General features: G+C 45.3%; 1 protein-coding gene and 1 long non-coding RNA gene across 4 annotated transcripts in view; both read left to right on the top strand.

The window, feature by feature from the left end:
- Window positions 1-19,666, top strand: part of LOC144491503 (uncharacterized) — a 279,152-nt gene that overhangs the window by 225,506 nt on the left and 33,980 nt on the right. The window lies entirely within an intron of this gene.
- LOC144491502 (protein SSUH2 homolog) overlaps window positions 1-19,666 on the top strand; it is a 122,345-nt gene that overhangs the window by 68,699 nt on the left and 33,980 nt on the right. For all 3 annotated transcript variants that reach the window (XM_078209402.1, XM_078209403.1, XM_078209401.1), the window contains exons 2-3: window positions 15,643-15,747; window positions 18,692-18,770. In XM_078209402.1, coding sequence (XP_078065528.1) covers window positions 15,666-15,747; window positions 18,692-18,770 — 161 coding nt within the window. In that variant the 5' untranslated portion in view covers window positions 15,643-15,665. The remainder of the gene's footprint in view (window positions 1-15,642; window positions 15,748-18,691; window positions 18,771-19,666) is intronic.

Below are 19,666 nucleotides of genomic sequence, written 5' to 3'. Positions count from 1 at the left end.
CACAGCCAGAGACCAGAAGAACACAGAAATTGATACATTTCTACGATGTTAATTTAATATGAAAGTAAAGTAGAATGGATAAATGTCCATTTAAGAATAGGATTGGACATTATGTGGAGATGGTCATGATAAGAGTCTTTTCCAAGCTTTTACTTTCCCAAGCTTTCTAATTAATTAATTCCAACATGCTTTTTTAAAAAATCGTTAACGAGATCTGAGTGTCGCTGCCTAAGCCAGCATTTATTGCCCATCCCTAATTGCCCTTGAGAATTTGGTGGTGAGCTGCTTTCTTGAACCGCTGCAGTCCATGTGGTGTAGGTCCACCCACAGTGCTGTTTGGGAGAGGGTTCCAGGATTTTGACCCAGCGGCAGTGAATGCACGGCAATATACTTCCAACCAGAATGGCAAAGACATGGAGGGAACTTCCAGATAGCAGTGTTCCCATGTGTCTGCTGCCCTTACCTTCTAGATGGTACAAAGAACAGTACAGCACAGGAACAGGCCCTTCAGCCCACCAAGTCTGTGCCAACACATTTGCCTCACTAATCTAATATTTTCTTGCCTCTACATGGTCCACATCCCTATATTCCCTGCCTTTTTATGTATCTATCCAGATGCCTCTTGAATGTTAATATCGAATCTGATTCCACCACCTCCTCTGGCAGCATGTTCCAGGCATTCACCACCCACTGTATGAAACATTTGCCCCGTACATCTCTTTCAAACTTTCCCCCTCTCATTTTCAACCTATGCCCCCGAGTAACTGACTCTTTGACCCTGGGAAAACGACTCTGACTATCCACTCTTTCCAAGCCTGTCATAAGCTTGTAAACCTCTATCAGGTTCCCCCTCATCCTCCGACGCTCCAATGAAAACAATCCAAGTTTGTTCAGCCTTTCTTCATAGTCCATATCCTCCAAACCAGGCAGCGTCCTGATCAATCTCTTCTGCACCTTTTCCAATGCATCAACATCCTTCCGGTAGTGTGGCAACCAGAATTGTGCACAATACTCCAAATGCGGCCGAACCAAAGTCTTATACAGCTGCAACATGATTTCCCAATTCCTATACGCAACGCCCTGACCGACGAAGGGCAGCATGCCCTACGCCTTCTTGACCACCTTGTCCACCTGAGTTGCCACCTTCAGAGAACTGTGGATCTGCATGCCTAGATCCCTCTGTATGCTAATATTTCTAAGGGCTCTACCATTTACTGTATACTTTCCTTCTGCAGTAGACCTTCCAAATTGCACCACTTCATTGTCTGGGTTAATTCCATTTGCCATCTTTCGGCCCAGGTCTCCAGCCGATTTATATCCTGCTGTATCCTCTGACAATCCTGCGCACTATCCGCTATTCCCCCAATTTTTGTATCATCTGCAAATTTACTAATCAGACCACCTACATTTTCCTCCAAATCATTTCTATATATTACAAATAACAGATGCCCCAGCACTGATCCTTGTGGAACATTGCTTGTCACAGACCTCCAGTTAGAAAAGTACTCTTCCACCGCTACTCTTTGCTTTCTATGTCCAAGCCAGTTTTGTATCCATCTTACTAGCTCACCTCAGATCCCATATGACTTCACCTTCTGTATCAGCCTGCCATGAGGAACCTTATCGAAGGCTTTACTAAAGTCCATGTACACAACATCCACTGCCCTGCCCTGGTCAATTTTGTTGTCATTTCCTCAAAGTACTCAATCAAGTTTGTGAGACACGAACTCCCCTTTACAAAACCATGCTCCCTATCGCTAATAAGCCTATTCTCTTCCAGGACAGAGGAACAATGTTAGCTACTCTCCAACTCTCTGGTACCTCATCCATGGATAAAGAGGATAAAAAGATTTTGGCCACGGCCTCAGCAATTTCTTCCCTTGCCTCTCACTCGGTATTCTGGGATAGACCCTATCTGGCCCTGGGGACTTGTCCACCTGAATGTTTTTCAAAATCTCCAATACCTCCTCCCTTTTTATCTCAACATGTCCTAGAATGTCAACATCCTCCTTTCTACACTCACCATCCACCACATCCTCCTCCTTTGTGAAGACTGATGCAAAGTACTCGTTAAGGACCACACCCACCTCATCTGGCTCCACACACAAATTCCCTCCACTGTCCTTGAGTGAACCTGCCTTTTCCTTAGCTACCCTCTTCCTCCTTATATACACATAAAAAGCCTTGGGATTCTCCTTAATCCTGTCTGCAAAGGACATTTAATAGTTCCTTTTTGCCCTCCTTAATCCCTGTTTAAGCTCTTTCCTGCTATTTTTGTAGCAGTCATGGTTTCGGAAGGTGCTGTCTAAACAGCCTTGGTGAGTTCCTGCAGCTCTTCTTGTAGATGGTACACACATTCTTTTTTAAGCCTTGATTTGATTTGATTTACAGTGAAAAGTATTGTTTCTTGCACACTATACAGACAAAGCATACCGTACATAGAGAAGGAAAGGAGAGAATGCAGAATGTAGTGTTACAGTCATAGCTAGGGTGTATGAGAAAGATCAACTTAATACGAGGTAGGTCCATTCAAAATTCTGATAGCAGCAGGGAAGAAGCTGTTCTTGAGTCGAAAGGTATGTGTCCTTAGACTTTTGTATCTTTTTCCCAATAGAGGAAGGTGGAAGAGAGAATGTCTAGGGTATGTGGGGTCTTTGATTATGCTGACTGCATTTCTGAGGCAGCGGGAAGTGTAGACAGAGTCAATGGATGGGAGGCTGGTTTGCGCGGTGGCCAGGGCTTCGTTCATGACCCTTTGTAGTCTTTTGCGGTCTTGGACAGATTGGAGCCATACCAAGTTGTGATACAATCAGAAAGAATGCTTTCCATGGTACATCTGTAAACGTTGGTGAGAGTCATAGCTGACATGCCAAATTTCCTCAGCCTCCTGAGAAAGTAGAGGCATTGGTGGGCTTTCTTAACTATCGTGTTGACGTGGAGGGACCAGGACAGTATGTTGGTGATCTCGACCATTTCCACTTCGTCTCATTGATGTACACAGGGGCATGTGCTCCACTACACTTCCTGAAGTCAATGACTATCTCCTTCGTTTTGTTGACATGAGGGAGAGATTATTGTCATTGCACCAGTTTACCAGATTCTCTCTTTCCTGTACTCTGTCTCATCATCGTTTGAGATTCAACCCACTGCAATGGTGACATCAGCAAACCTGAAAATCGGGTTGGAGGGGAATTTGGCCACAGTCGTAGGTGTATAAGGAGTATAGTAAGAGGCTGAGGACACAGCCTTGTGGGGCACCAGTGTTGAGGATGATTGTGGAGCCGGTATGGTTGCTTATCCTTACTGATTGTGGTCTATGGGTTAGGAAGTCTAGGATCCAATTGCAGAGGGAGGAGCCGAGCCCTAGGCCACGGAGTTTGGAGATGAGTTTTGTAGGAATAATGGTGTTGAAGGTTGAGCTGTAGTCAATAAATGGGAGTCTGACATAAGTGTCTTTGTTATCCAGGTGTTCCAGGGTTGACTGTAGGGCCAGGGAGATGGTGTCTGCTGTGGACCAGTTGCGGCAATAGGCGAACTATACTGGATCCAAGCAATCTGGGAGCCCCGAAATGATTCGTGCCATGACTAACCTTTCGAAGCACTTCATAATGATTGTGAGAAACGAAGCTCACTTTGCAAATAATTTACTCCAAGTCAAATTCTGAAGTAGCAAACACTTTTATTTAACGGTCTTGCAAGAACGGGTGGCTAGCAAATAGGCACACCCTGGAGCATATTTCATATACTTTTATATAATTTCTTTGTGTCTCTCAATCCCTCCCCTTCCTCACAGTTGGTGTTCGTGTTATCGGATGTCACCTATCATAAGCCCCAGGTTTACTCCGCCTTTGTTTACTGCCCCTGCTATCCAATTTGGCAGTCCCCGTCCATGTTTACTTTGTCCCTTATTTGGCTGTTCCCTCCCATCCTCATCTCCCATTTTCGCGCCACTTTCTGTGTGAACGCCCACAGTGTATGTGACAAGCTGCAGTACTGGCTTTCCTTTGTTCCAGTCAGTTTAACCCTATCCATACCTTATCAGTCGTCTTGTGATTCTCCTGCAGAAGCAACATTCTTATCTGTTTTTCACAGTCCCCCCTTTTTCTTTTCTGGTTAACGCTTGTTGCCTTCTGCATACAAGGGGAAGTATCACAGGCTGCCTCAAACTTCTCAAGCATTATCCCGGCAGCCTCATTCAATTTTGTAATTCCATCTCTGCCATCTAACAAGTACACACCTTCCACTTTATCATTCTTTAGGGACATTTGTTTTGTCAGAGCTGTCTCAATATACGATCATCAAAAGAGGTCTCTATTATTTCCCTTTTATTCCTCCCTTCTATTACCTTCCCTTTTTCAAACGCCAGGGTAAATGGGATGGCCAATTGTACAATGGCACACGTCCCCCTCCACTTTGGGGGTAGGTAGGTCTTAATACCTTTCCTCCGCAGTACCACCATAAGTCTGCTCTCGGAACGTTCAATGATGAATAGTTCCCTCCCTTGTCCGTTCCAGTCACATTCTCGATTTTCGTGCAGGATTTCAGTTCCCCCAAGTCTCGAATTAGACTTGCACCCTGCCGGCTCACACATGATGTGTGGTTTCCTACTGCAACAGAAAATGCAGGAGGATTCTTTAAATCTTTCTCTCTCAAGGGAGGGAACATTAATGACAAGGACGTGCAGCTGCTATTATCCCAGGCAGTCTTGTCCTGATACAGCGCCATCATACACTCCATACCCTTCCGGTCACGTTCCCATCCAAGCGGAAAGGGTACTATCTGCCAGAGGCGCAAGAATAGCAATTGCTTTTGTTCAGGCTTTTTACAGTCTACTTTATCCATTCAACCCAGGCGTTTGTATCCCCATATCCGGTTTCTATCTCGATGGTTTGTGCTCGGTCTTTAACCTCCATTACCCTCACTACCTCAGGGTCATTGGGAGGAACGAAGGGTCGTATTAGTGGCATTCGAGTAGCCCTACCGCCTGTTTTATTGGCTGATCCGCCCCCTTCTACCTTTATTCGGAAACAGCACCCTTGGAAATCTTGCCCATCCGTTTTTATCCCTATTCCAAACACCTTGTTGTTCATCTCCCCATAGCATACCCCTCCAACAGTTACTTTTCTAACCTCCCCCGCTTTGGTTTTCCAGACTTTCCTTTTTTCAAACACCTCTTGCCATTTTGTACATTTGATTGTTAGATATATCGGGTTACATCTCTTATCGGGACAATACGGACCCGGTCGAATGGGGCTTCGGAGAATTGAAATTTTTTTCATTTCTGATGATTCACTCAGCGGCACGGTAGCACAGTGGTTAGCACTGCTGCTTCACAGCTCCGGGGTCCCGGGTTCGATTCCCGGCTCGGGTCACTGTCTGTGTGGAGTTTGCACATTCTCCTCGTGTCTGCGTGGTTTCCTCCGGGTGCTCCGGTTTCCTCCCACAGTCCAAAGATGTGCAGGTTAGGTTGATTGGCCAGGTTAAAAATTGCCCCTTAGAGTCCTGGGATGTGTAGGTTAGAGGGATTAGCGGGTAAATATGTGGGGGTAGGGCCTGGGTGGGATTGTGGTCGGTGCAGACTCGATGGGCTGAATGGCCTCCTTCTGCACTGTAGGGTTTCTATGATTTCTATGATTTCCTCACCCAGGTTCCAGCTTCAGTTTTTACCCAGGTGCCTCCTTCCCTAGTGAGGTACTTTTCCGAGGCACTATATTCCCTCTGACTTTCTACATCTCCGCAGTCTACCAGGCTACAAGCATCTGTCTCTATCACCTGCGGATTGGAGCTTTCAGGGATCTTTACCGTGAATGTCTTAGATTCTTCCCATTCCTGATCAATAGGGGTGTAGTCCCACCCCATCACCAAGGAAATTAACATCGCATACCACAACCCCCACTTCATTCTAACCTGGTCCTAGTTTGTTAAAGAGAGAGAGAGAGAGAGACCCAATGTACAAACTTTTACAGACTATTTTTCCCGCGCTTGCGCCGCCACCGTATAAACAGTAACTCAAAGTCTTTTTAGTTTCAGCTTCAAAGGTTCCTCCATCGGTTCGGCTGTCCAAGTTCCTGCTCCGACCGGGGGTTTCATGGGTCCCTTGATTCTTGTGTAGTGAGTCCAACCTCTTTCCACCGTTCTTATGGCCGTCTCAGTGGTCAGGAGAGTCTGGTATGGTCCCTCCCGATCCGGTTGTAGTTTGGTCTCCTTCCACGATTTTACCAGGACCCAGTCTCCTGGCTGGATTCGATGGACGGCAAATTCGAGAGGTGGGGTCTGTGCCAATAGTCCCTGTCTCCTGAGGAAGGACAAAGAGGAGGACAGGCCCAGTATATACTTCTTTAAAAACAGATCCTCAGTCTCGAGGACAGGTAAATCCCCCTTCGTTCCCATATACGGCAGTCCGAACAACATTTCATCAGGGGACAGTCCCAGATCCTTTCGTGGTGCCGTCCGAACTCTTAGCAGGGCTATTGGTAGACACCGAGTCCAGGGCAATTTGGTTTCTACCACTAATTTGGACAGCTGCCTTTTTAGGGTCTGATTCATTCGTGCGACCCTCCCAGAGGAGGGAGGGTGTCAGGGGGTGTGAAACTCCCAAGAGATTTCCAGTCCTTTCATTATTCCTTGTAAGATTTTAGAAGTGAAATGGCTTCCTTGGTCTGAATCTATGCACTCTACCATTCCATATCGGGGAATTATGCGTTCAAGCACCATCTTGGACACCCCGCCTGCTGTTGCTGTAGCTAGAGGATACGCCTCCACCCAAACAGTTAAATGGTCTACTATAACTAACAGGTACTTCAACCTTCCCACCTGAGGCAATTCAGTATAGTCTACCTGTAGACTCTGGAATGGTCTTAAACCAGGTTTCCTTCCTCCCAGCACTTGTCCCCTCAACACCTTTTTGTTAACTTTTCCGCATGTTATACACCCCTCACATATTTGTTTAGCTACGGTGTATATGCCCTCGCATCCGTACTTTCTCAAAACCAGGTCACACATTGCTTGTACGCCCCAATGACTCTCCTGATGTAAGACTGCTATCATCTCCCTCATCAGCATTTTGTATAACATTTCCTGGCCATCAGGTAACATCCATCGCCCTTCGGTCATCTTTCTTGCCCCCCCACACGATAGGATCTATTTCTTTCTCTTGTTCTTCCGTTAGCACAGCCATTTGTATCACTACCTTTTGATCGTGTACTCCAATTCTCAGTCCCAACATTATTATTAAGTCTCTCCCCAGTAGGTTACTCCCTATGTCCGGAATGTACAATAATTGTCCCCTGACTTCTCCATCATATCTAATTGTCATCATCTCAAACACAGGCACTGCAAACCCTTCTCCCTTTACACCAGACACTGTTAATTTCCGTTGTGTAAATCGTACTTCCCGGGGTATAAAATTTAAAGACGATCTAGATGCCCCCGTGTCCACTAAGAAAACTGCATCTTCCATATCTGGTCCCACCTCTAAATTTATCAAGGGTTCCCGGTGGGTTCCCGGGGGCAGGAACCCCTGACCCCCCTAGTCTTCTTCAAAACACATGAGCGGCACTGCCCGCTCTTCCCTCCTTAGTTCGGGACACTCGCGCTTAAAATGTCCCATTCTCCCACAGTGATAACATCCCGCTTGTTGGGGTCCCCATTCCTGTCCTTGTCCCTGTCTATAGGACCCCTTTCGGGGTCGTCCCCTTCCTCTTCCCCTATTATTTACATGCTGCCACTGTCTGTTCTGGCCCTTGGTGGTCGGTTCCACCCTTTTCTTCACTATTTCGTCTACAGTAGCCACCATCATTTTTGCCTTCTGCTTCTCTTTTTCATCCTCTCTCCTTACAAACACTTTCTGTGCCTCTCTTAATAACTCGTCAAGCGGTTTCTCACTCCACCCCTCTATCCTCTGAATTTTCTTTTGAATATCCGGCCATGCTTTGGTGACAAAGTGTACTTTTAGAAGTCCCTGCGCTACCGGGTCGTCAGGATCCATTCCTGAATATTTCCTCATGGTGTCCCGTAACTTTTGTAAAATGGCTGAGGGAGCCTCATCTTTCTCCTGGTGAACTTCAAAAGCTTTAGCTAGATTCTGTGACTTGGGGACCGCCTCCCTAATGCCCTTCACTATCAGGTCCCTTAAGTCTTTCATACGCCTCCAATCGTTCCCGTCGTTATTATAACATCCCAAGAGGGTGGCGGGGCAGAGGACTGCTTCTCGTCCTCTTTTTCCCTCACTGTATTCATGGGGTATAATCTGTATCCATCGGGTCTCCAACAGGAGGCGTACTCAGATTCTTCTTGGTTATATGGTTGTTTTTGGCTGACATAAATATTTAAAACCTGACAAACCCAATCCTCGTCCGATCCGTATTTTGGCCAGAAAACGGACGGAGCTCGGATAGGTTCCTTTGTCCACGTAAAGCAACAATATCTTATCATCGTTTTCTGGTCTTTCTTTTTAGTACTTTCATTGTTTTCCCAATCACGCAACATCCGTCCCAAAGGACTTTCTGGAGGGATGTTTCCCGGGGCCCCCTTCATCTTCTCCTTTTTCCCGGGGGACTCACTCTTAGCACCCCCCTATTGTGGCTACTACATCAGTCTTGTTTACACAATCCCTAAAACGAGTAAACCACCCCAGTCACCAAGGCAGTACTTAAAAGTCAATTTTCTCACCTTGGTCTGTGCACGGAGTTCCCTGACTGCAGCTGTGCCTATTGTCCTTCCCTTGCTCGTTCAGAATGACTTCCCTAAGATCTCTGTCAGTCAGCCGGGACGGGTGTTCATCGACGAGAAACACGAGACCATTCTAAAGGAACGGGACGCGTCTTCCCGGTCGTCAACGGTGACCACTCCGCTGGAGATGACTCGATCCCGGACGAGCCCCCAATTGTGAGAAACGAAGCTCACTTTGCAAATAATTTACTCCAAGTCAAATTCTGAAGTAGCAAACATTTTTATTTAACGGTCTTGCAAGAACGGGTGGCTCGCAAATAGGCACACCCTGGAGCATATTTCATATACTTTTATATAATTTCTTTGTGTCTCTCAATCCCTCCCCTTCCTCACAGTTGGTGTTCGTGTTATCGGATGTCACCTATCATAAGCCCTAGGTTCACTCCGCCTTTGTTTACTGCCCCTGCTATCCAATTTGGCAGTCCCCATCCATGTTTACTTTGTCCCTTATTTGGCTGTTCCCTCCCATCCTCATCTCCCATTTTCGCGCCACTTTCTGTGTGAACGCCCACAGTGTACGTGACAAGCTGCAGTACTGGCTTTCCTTTGTTCCAGCCAGTTTAACCCTATCCATACCTTATCAGTCGTCTTGTGATTCTCCTGCAGAAGCAACATTCTTATCTGTTTTTCACAATGATGGATGTCAGAGGCACCAGACGATAGTCGTTATGGCACGCTGCCTAGTTTTTCTTTGGTACCGGGATGATGGTTGTCTTCTTGAAGCAGATAGGGAGCTCAGATTGTTGTAAAGGGAGGTTAAAGATGTCTGCGAATATGCCCGTTAGCTGATCCATGCAGGACCTGAGTGCTCATCTGGGTACCCCATCAGGGCCAGTTGCTTTCTGTGGGTTGACTTTCGAGAAGGTACAGTTTTCTATACACTTACTAATGAAGTCAGTTACTGTGGTGGCGTACTCGTATAGGTTGGTCGCTGAGATTTTAAATATTGACCAGTCTACTGATTCAAAACAGTCCCGTAGGAGATCATCCGATTCCACAGACCAACATTGCATGACTGGTGGAGGGAGTGAATGTTTGGGGAAGGAATGCCAGCAAGCGCATTGTTTTTCCCTGGATGGCGTCAAGCTTCTTGCGTGTTGTTGGAGCTGCACTCATCCGGACAAGTGGAGAGCATTCCATTGCAGTCCTGACTTGTGCCTTGTGGATGGTGGGCAGGCTTTGGGGATTTAGGACAGTACATGGTAATCAGCAGGGGGTTTCGTTGCCCATGGGTTCTGGAGTTGATATTGAGCACTCCCAGGGCGACTCCCTCCCGACTATATACCACTGTGCCGCTGCCTCTGCTGGGTCTGTCCTGCTGGTGGAAAAGGATACATCCAGGAGTAGTGGCGGTGGTGGCTGGGACATTATTTCTTGGTATGATAACATCAGTATGACTATGTTGCTTGACCAGTCTATGAGACAGCACTCCCAATTTTGGCACAAGTCCCCTGATGTTAGTGAGAGGAACTTTGTAGGATCAACAGGGCAAAGTTTGCCAAGGCCAATCCATCTGGTTTCATTCCATATCTGATTTTCTGTCGAGGTTTGATATAACTACGTGGTTTGCTAAGCCATTTGCTAGTGATCTGGAGCCATGTGCAGGCCAGGACGGCAGATGTCCTTTGACAATGGCAACATTAGACTTTTAGTTCCAGGTTTTTTTTAATTTAAGTTCAAATCCCACCTGCCATGGTTGGTCACAAGGGTTTTGCAAAATGATTTGGAGTGATGGCAACTGTACAGAAAGGATGGGTTACACACTTTAACTGGCTGGGAGTTTTGCGAGAGTGTTTCGGCAGGATTTAAACTAGTGTGGCAGGGGGGTGGGGAACAAAACAGTAGGTCAGTAAGTACTGAGGCTAGGGTTGAGCTGGGGGCCAGGGCAAGGCTAGCTAAGAAGAAGAGCACTCTGGAGGAGGATGACCTGAGTGAGCCTGGAGGTCTGGAGTGCATCTGCTTCAATGCGAGGAGCGTAACGGGTAAGACAGACAAACTTAGAGCCTTAATGCTTACGCGGAATTTGGATGTGGTTGCGGTGACGGAGACTTGGTTAAAAGAAGGACAGGACTGGCAGTTGAATATTCCTCGGTATAAGTGTTTTAGGCGAGACAGAGGAGGGGCTAAAAAAGGTGGGGGAGTAGCGATATTAGTTAGGGAGCATATTACCGCGGTGCAGAGGGTAGACAACTTAGAGGGGTCATTTACTGAGTCACTGTGGGTGGAACTCAGAAACAGGAAGGGTGCAGTCACTATGCTGGGGGTGTACGACAGACCACCCAACAGCCCACGGGAAGTGGAGGAAAAGATATGTCAGGAGATTCTGGATATGTGCAGAAAAAATAGGGTTGTTGTAGTGGGGGACTTTAATTTCCCTGGTATAGACTGGAAAGTGCTTAGAGCTGGGGTTCCGGACGGGGAGGAATTTGTAAAATGCATACTGGAAGGTTCTTTGGAACAGTATGTAGATAGCCCGACTAGAGAGGGGGCTATACTGGACCTAGTTCTGGGAAATGAGCCCGGTCAGGTCGTCAAAGTTTCGGTTGGGGAACATGTGGCAAATAGTGACCACAACTCTGTTAACTTTAGGATAGTAATGGACAAGGACGAATGCTGTCCTACGGGCAGGGTGCTAAATTGGGGGAAGGCTAACTATAGCCGGATTAGGCAGGAATTGGTGGACGTTGATTGGGGGAGGATGTTCAAGGGTAAGTCCATGTCTGGCATGTGGGAGTCTTTTAAGGAACAATTGATAAGGCTGCAGGATAGGCATGTGCCTGTAAAAAGGAAAGATAGGAAAGGTAGGATTCGAGAGCCGTGGATAACCAGGGAAATTGAGGATCTGATTAAAATGAAAAGGGAGGCGTACGTTAAGTCCAGGCAACTGAAAACAGATGGAGCTCTGGAGGAATACAGAGAGAGTAGGAAAGAACTCAAACGGGGAGTTAGAAGGGCAAAAAGAGGTCATGAGATGTTCTTGGCAGGCAGGATTAAGGAGAATCCTAAGGCATTCTATTCATACGTTAGGAACAAAAGAGTTGTCAGGGAGAAAATCGGACCTCTCAGGGACAAAGGAGGGGAATTATGCTTAGAACCCAAGGGAATAGGGGAGATCCTAAATGAATACTTTGCATCGGTATTCACAAAGGAGAGGGACGTGTTAACCGGGAGTGTCTCGGAGGGAGGTGTTGACCCGTTAGAGAAAATCTCCATTACAAGGGAGGAAGTGTTAGGTTTTTTAGGGAACATTAAAACTGACAAATCCCCAGGGCCTGATGGCATCTATCTTAGACTGCTCAGGGAGACGAGAGATGAAATTGCTGGGCCCCTGACGGAAATCTTTGTCGCTTCTTTGGACACAGGTGAGGTCCCTGAGGATTGGAGGATAGCGAATGTGGTCCCGTTGTTTAAGAAGGGTAGCAGGGATAACCCGGGAAATTATAGGTCGGTGAGCTTGACGTCCATGGTAGGGAAGTTGTTGGAGAGGATTCTTAGAGACAGGATGTATGTGCATTTAGAATGGAACAATTGCATTAGTTACAGACAGCATGGTTTTGTAAGGGGGAGGTCGTGCCTTACAAATTTGGTGGAGTTTTTTGAGGAAGTGACAAAAATGGTTGACGAAGGAAGGGCCGTGGATGTCGTCTATATGGATTTCAGTAAGGCATTTGACAAAGTCCCACATGGCAGGTTGGTTAAGAAGGGTAAGGCTCATGGGATACAAGGAGAAGTGGCTAGATGGGTGGAGAACTGGCTTGGCCATAGGAGACAGAGGGTATCGGTCGAAGGGTCTTTTTCCGGCTGGAGGTCTGTGACCAGTGGTGTTCCGCAGGGCTCTGTACTGGGACCTCTGCTATTTGTGATATATATAAATGATTTGGAAGAAGGTGTAACTGGTGTTATCAGCAAGTTTGCGGATGACACAAAGATGGCTGGACTTGCGGATAGCGATGAGCATTGTCGGGCAATACAGCAAGATGTAGATAGGCTGGAAAATTGGGCGGAGAGGTGGCAGATGGAATTTAATCCAGATAAATGCTAAGTGATGCATTTTGGAAGAAATAATGTAGGGAGGAGTTATACAATAAATGACAGAGGGACCTAGGTGTGCAAGTCCACAAATCCTTGAAGGTGGCAACACAGGTGGAGAAGGTGGTGAAGAAGGCATATGGTATGCTTGCCTTTATAGGACGGGGTATAGAGTATAAAAGCTGGAGTCTGATGATGCAGCTGTATAGAACGCTGGTTAGGCCACATTTGGAGTACTGCGTTCAGTTCTGGTCGCCGCACTACCAGAAGGATGTGGAGGCGTTAGAGAGAGTGCAGAGAAGGTTTACCAGAATGTTGCCTGGTATGGAGGGTCTTAGCTATGAGGAGAGATTGGGTAAACTGGGGTTGTTCTCCCTGGAAAGACGGAGAATGAGGACAGATCTAATTGAGGTGTACAAGATTATGAAGGGGATAGATAGGGTGAACGGTGGGAAGCTTTTTCCCAGATCAGAAGTGACGATCACGCGGGGTCACGGGCTCAAGGTGAGAGGGGAAAAGTATAACTCAGATATTAGAGGGATGATTTTTACACAGAGGGTGGTGTGGGCCTGGAACACGCTGCTAAGTAGGGTGGTGGAGGCAGACACGCTGACATCATTTAAGACTTACCTGGATAGTCACATGAGCAGCCTGGGAATGGAGGGATACAAACGATTGGTCTAGTTGGACCAAGGAGCGGCACAGGCTTGGAGGACTGAAGGGCCTGTTTCCTGTGCTGTACTGTTCTTTGATTTACTTTATTTAATAGTGGGTATTGCTGACTTTTTGATTGGTTTTCAAACTTTGTTTGGTGCTCATTATTCCTGTTTGGTGTCTGGGAGTTTCCCAGATGTGATTAATTCCACCAATTACTGTTTATTTGCACCTCAATACCATCGCCGCACCTCACCTCATCAGTTAATAACGCCTTCATTCCTTTGCATCTTTGTTACTCTGGACTTGACTGTTCCAATGCCCTTCTGGCCAACCTCCCACATTTTACCCTCTGTAAACTTGAGGTCATCCAAAACTCTGCAGTCCACGTCCTAATTCTCACCAATCCTTGTCCATCCTCACTGGCCTACACTAGCGCTCAGTTAAGTAACACCTCAATTTTTAAATTTTCATCCTGTGTTTAAACCCCTCCATGGACTCACCCCACCCTATCTGTGTAATCTCCTCCAGTCCCTCAACCCTTTGAAATATCTCTGCTTAGCTAATTCTGGCCATTTCAGCATCTTTGATTTTAATCGCTCCGCCATTGGCAGCTGTGCCTTCAGCTGCCTCGGCCCTCAGTTGTGAAATTTCACCCACCTCCACTCCAAAACCTTTACTCAGATTTTCTGCCTTTCTTTTCTCCTTTAAGACGCTCTTTAAAACTTACCTTTCTGACCAAGCTTTGGCCATCTGCTCTAATGTCACCTTTTGTGGCTCAGCGTTTGTGTTTTAACGCTTCTATGACGCAACTTGAAATTTTAAAAAATCACATTTAAGATTCGATATCAATCCAGGCTGCTGTTGTGATTTATCACTGTTATATTTCGCATGCTCCTTGACTTTCTGACAGGGCTGGTGATCATGCAGAGTGCTATATAATTTGTCTGTTCTTTACGAACAGAGGAATTCCACGTAGGTCAGGCTGTACCAAGTTTTCTCTCCACCCTCATGTGGCTATCCTCATGCCAGATCTCCAAACAGGAGGTGCAGATTTCTCACTTTGGATTGTGATTAGTACTTGTAGAGGCTCCTGTTCCCAACGGACTGTAGGACATCAGACTGATGGCAAATCGGTAATGTGAATATAAAACTAACCATACTGCTGAATGGTTCCTTGGAAGCACCTCAACCGCAGTATATCAGATTTTAAATGACATGACAGTGAAATTAAAAACCAGTGTAGTCCTTTTTTGAAAATACCCACCAAGATATCACTGAACAAATGAGCAGGCATTGCGACATGAAGTGTACCTGGGAATGAACATGGGGAACTAACCTTGACAGTGTCCAGAAGGAGCGGCACAGTGGTTAGCACAGTGCCAGGGACCCGGGTTCAATTTCTGGCTTGGATCACTGTCTGCATGGAGTCTGCATGTTCTCCCCTGTGTCTGTGTGGATTTCCTCTGGGTGCTCCGGTTTCCTCACACAGTCTGAAAGACGTGTTGGTTAGTAGCATTGACCATGCTAATTTCTCCCTCAGTGTACCCAAACAGGTCTGGTGTGTGGTGGCTCAGGGATTTTCACAGTAACCTCACTGCAGTGGTAATATAAGCCTACTTGTGACACTAATAAAAATAAATAAAATAAACAGTCTGCTGGAAACTGACTGTGCCTTCTCAGGCAAGGGCATCAGCATTTACCATGCAGAATTAGATTGGTACAAGCTGGTAGCAGCAACTGTCAACTATAGCCCAAGTTTTCTTGCAACTGCAAAGTTGATCTATGGGGACAGCAGCAAAAGAATCTACAATTTCTGATTCTTGCAACAGTTGAATTGTGGAAGGAATCCTGAAGGTGAGATTCTCTTGATAATTTGCCCATTTTGCCATTTGACACCTCAAATTTTGTTTGGAAAAGAATGTTGTATGTTCAATAATTCTAACAAAGAGGTTCTGACTTTTGTACAGTTTAACATTAAATGTATATTGATAACACATAACTGTATACGTAGATACAGGGTATAGCCCAAGCTATGAGCTAACTCCAAGCTTGCTTCTACACAGGTCTCTGTCCAGTCCACAACTGACTCTAATCTCAGGTCATGTGTCTCCTTACCTCACACTGCACGCGGTACTGTTTCCCAGTCCCACTTTAACCCTTGCTGCACCAGATATCCTTATACTAGAGAACATGTTGATGCTAAGCCAAATGTTCTACCTCACACAGGGACATCACCTGGAAATCCTCCAATGGCAACTGAGGGCCCAACTGCTCCACCGGCGAGCATGCTGGACAAAGTGGCTGGCTATGAATCAATAGCCATGGGTGGTGGTAAGTGAAGAGCAACAGTTGAAGAATTGATGCAGATTAATTATATGGTGACATGCAAGCCTGATTGAATGACCTAACCCAAATTAATATTAATATATGTAATTCAATTTCATTGAACGTTTCAGATAATTTACAATTAGAATAACAGACATTACTTACATGAAGGCCTTGGACAGGGTTCAGAGGACATTTACCAGAATTATATCAAGGATGAGGGACTTCAGTTGTGCAGAGACTAAAGAAGCTGATAGTGCTCTCCTTAGAGCCAAGAAGGAGATTTGTAATTTATAAGAGGTGCTCAAAATTATAAAGGGTTTTGTTGGAGAAAATAAGTAAAATCCAGTGACAGAATGATCAGTGACCAGAGGACACAAACGTAAGATAATCAGTAAAAGAACCAGGGGAAGATATTTTCACATAGTAAATTGTTCGGGAGCACCTTGCCTGGAAAGCAGTTTCAACAGTAATTTTTGGTCGGGAATTGGATAGTTCTTCAAAAGGAAAGAATTGCAGGGAAACATGGAAAGAGCAAGATGGTGAGACTATCTGGGAAATTTTCAAAGAGCTAGCATATACACAATGGGCTGAATGATCTTCATCAATGCTGTTTGCTTCTAGGAGTAGATAAACAAAGAGTAGCAAAAGTAAAAGATTTGACTCCCAATTTATTCTGGCTGATCTCAACTAGAACAACAACAGGGGCACTATATCTGGCCTCAGCACGCTGGCATAGGGGTGTTTGGGAGGTGTAGTGTTGGGTACACAAAACTGATCAGGATTTCCTGCTCCATGTCATTTCCCAGTGAACCCAGGTGAAAGTGCATATATGGACCCTGGGTACGGATAGCTTAGGAAGCAATCACTGTCAAAACTTCATATGTAACTAATTATCACTGAGATGAGTATCAGAGAGCACTCACAACAATCAAACTGGTACCCAGCAAGGAAGTAATACCTTCATTGTATCATTGTAATCAATCTTTCTTTGCCCAGAATATAACCTGAAGCCCTGAACATAATGCTCCAAAAAATGAATCCCAATTTCTCTAACGTTAAGCTAAAATAAACAGAGTAAATAAATAGCTTTGACTGCAAATTGTAGACCTCATTTTCATATGGATATTGGGGGGGGAGATAGTGGTGTGGTGGTAATGTCATTGGACTAGTAATTCAGAAGCTCAGATTAATGCTCAAATCCCATTACAGCAGCTGGTGGAATTCAAATTCAATTTTTTAAAAAATCTGGAATTAAAAAGCTAGTCTCAGTCATGGTAACTATGAAATGATTGTTGTAAAAACATGACTAGTTCACTAATGTCCTTTAGGGAAGGAAATCTTCCATCCTTACCTTGTCTGGCCTACATGTGACTCCAGTCCCTTAGCAATGTGGTTGACTCTTAACTGCTCTCTGAAATGGCTTGGCAAGCCACTCAGCTCATGGGTAAATAAGGATGGGTAACAAATGCTGTCCTTGCCTACAACACCCACATCCCACAAAGGATAAATAAAATAAAAGGTTCTAAGTGATCTCTACCAAATTTTGACATATTTCTGTTAAGGATCACCCACAGTGCAAGCTGTTCCTCTACAAAGTAGAGTCATGCGACTGTTGCCTTTTGTAGGAAATATTTCTTTAAGGAAAGCTTTTGGTCAAGAATTTCCTCCAGATGTTGCGCATTCTATTGTCATAAATGTGTTGACAGCGTAATGTAAAGCCAACTCTTGCACATAAAGGGGGTTTTCACTTTACAGAGAAGCTTCTCTAAAAGTGACGTCACAGGTGGATAGGGTCATAAAGAGTGCCTTTGGTACATTGGCCTTTATAACTCAGAGTATCGAGTATAAAAGTTGGAGTGTTATGGTAAGGTTATATAAGGCATTGATGAGGCCGAATTTAGAGTATTGTGTACAGTTTTGGTCACCTAGTTACAGGAAGGATGTAAATAAGGTTGAAAGAGTGCAGAGAAGGTTCACAAGGATGTTGCCGGGACTTGAGAAGCTGAGTTACAGAGAGAGATTGAATAGGTTGGGACTTTATTCCCTGGAGTGTAGAAGAATGAGGGGAGATTTGATAGAGGTGTATAAGACTTTGATGGGTATACGTACAGTGAATACAAGCAGGCTTTTTCCACTGAGGCCAGGGGAGAAAGAAACCAGAGGGCATGGGTTAAGGGTGAAAGGAGAAAAGTTTAAAGGGAATATTAGGGGGGGCTTCTTCACGCAGAGAGTGGTGGGAGTGTGGAATGAGCTGCCGGATAAAGTGGTAAATGCTTTTAACATTTAAGAAAAACTTGGACGGGTTCATGGAGAGGGGTGTGGAGGGATATGGTCCAAGTGCAGGTCAGTGGGACGAGGCAAAAAATGGTTCAGCACAGACAAGAAGGGCCAAAAGGCCTGTTTCTGAGCTGTAATTTTCTATGGTTCTATGGTCTGCAGCATCTAGAACATAGAACGTTACAGCGCAGTACAGGTCCTTCGGCCCTCGATGTTGCACCGATCAGTGGAACTTCTGAAGAAATTCCCTATCTTGGGTTGTTTTCAGACAACTTTCGGTCCTTTTGGCATTTGTATTGGCCATTAGTTGATTTTGGTGGGTTAGTCACCTTTTTTGTACTTTTGCTAATACTTTTCTTAACTGCTTCCTTGGTTATTCTTGGCTTTGGCAATGTATCTTACAAAAGATGGTGCAGGCTCTGAAGCAGTTGTGATTGTTGCTGGATCATATTGGAGTGACGGTCATTAACACTGTATTTCATCCTCCTCATCTAGAGTTTGCTTCAGATATAAATGCACTTTTATTGACAGGACCAAACCACTGATCATCTTGTACATAACTCCCTATAGCCCAAGATTGTAACAAGTATAAAATCAACAGTGTAATATGTTGATTGCCATGATAATGATATTATGTAATGGGAGTGCATTCTGTCTCTATTTCCCACAGAGGAAAAGTATCTGCCTCCACCAGTTTATCCAATGCCCAGTGCAGGGGGTGGACAACCACAGTCTGTTCAGCAATGGAGGTGAGCTTCGAATCCTAATGGTTTCATCTGGAGTTGGCCCTACTGTAGGTGCGGTGTCTTAAAGGGACAGATCTCATAGCATTACAGCACAGAAACAGCCAATAGGGCCCAGTTTGTCTGCACACGTGTTATGTTCCACATAAGCCTCCTCCCGTTCCTTTTCATCTTTCAGCATATCCTTCTTTTCTTTTCACTCTCATATCTTATCTATGACATTGGACTTGTCCATTCCTTGAAGCAGCAAGCTCCACATTCTGGTCAATCTATTGGATTAATTAGTGACTGGCTTATGACCCCTAATTTTGGACTTCCTCATGAGTGGAAACATCAGATTAATTTTTATACTGATGCCTTTGAATAGAATATTTCTATTTATTGATTGACGTTTAACCTCATTCCTCCTTTAAATACCCTCGCAGAATGTTCTATGTTCTGACTTCCAGGACAAGCAAGTAAGTTAATGCCAGGGTTCTCTGTGCCATACTCTGTGAGTACAGGTCCTCAAGAAAAGCCTGAGGACACTCTGCTACTCTGTTTTCCTAGGGGAAAGAGCATAGGCCTGACTAGGCCTAATTCAGATACATTAGGGACCACGTGGGATGGAAATTGCCAAGGGAAACTAACATCACACTTTTCCATGACAGAGAATGCATCAGAACAAGCACTGGGTAAGATGTCGAACCACAGGCCTGAATCAGAATAAGCGGTGTAGGAAATATTTACTTGTTTTCAGCAGATTAAAAAGAAAAGCCCCCGTAGTGATCACTTCAAATCCTGGTACTCAATGTTTCAATACATTGTTCCAATGTTTCAATACAATACAGGGGTGGCACGGTAGCACAGTGGTGAGCACTGCTGCTTCACAGCTCCAGGGACCTGGGTTCGATTCCCAGCTT

The sequence above is a fragment of the Mustelus asterias genome, chromosome 3 (assembly GCF_964213995.1).
Source record: "Mustelus asterias chromosome 3, sMusAst1.hap1.1, whole genome shotgun sequence".
In the NCBI taxonomy this organism is placed as follows: domain Eukaryota; kingdom Metazoa; phylum Chordata; class Chondrichthyes; order Carcharhiniformes; family Triakidae; genus Mustelus; species Mustelus asterias.
Note: the sequence above shows the minus strand (reverse complement) of the source record. Positions and strands in the feature narration are given on the sequence as shown.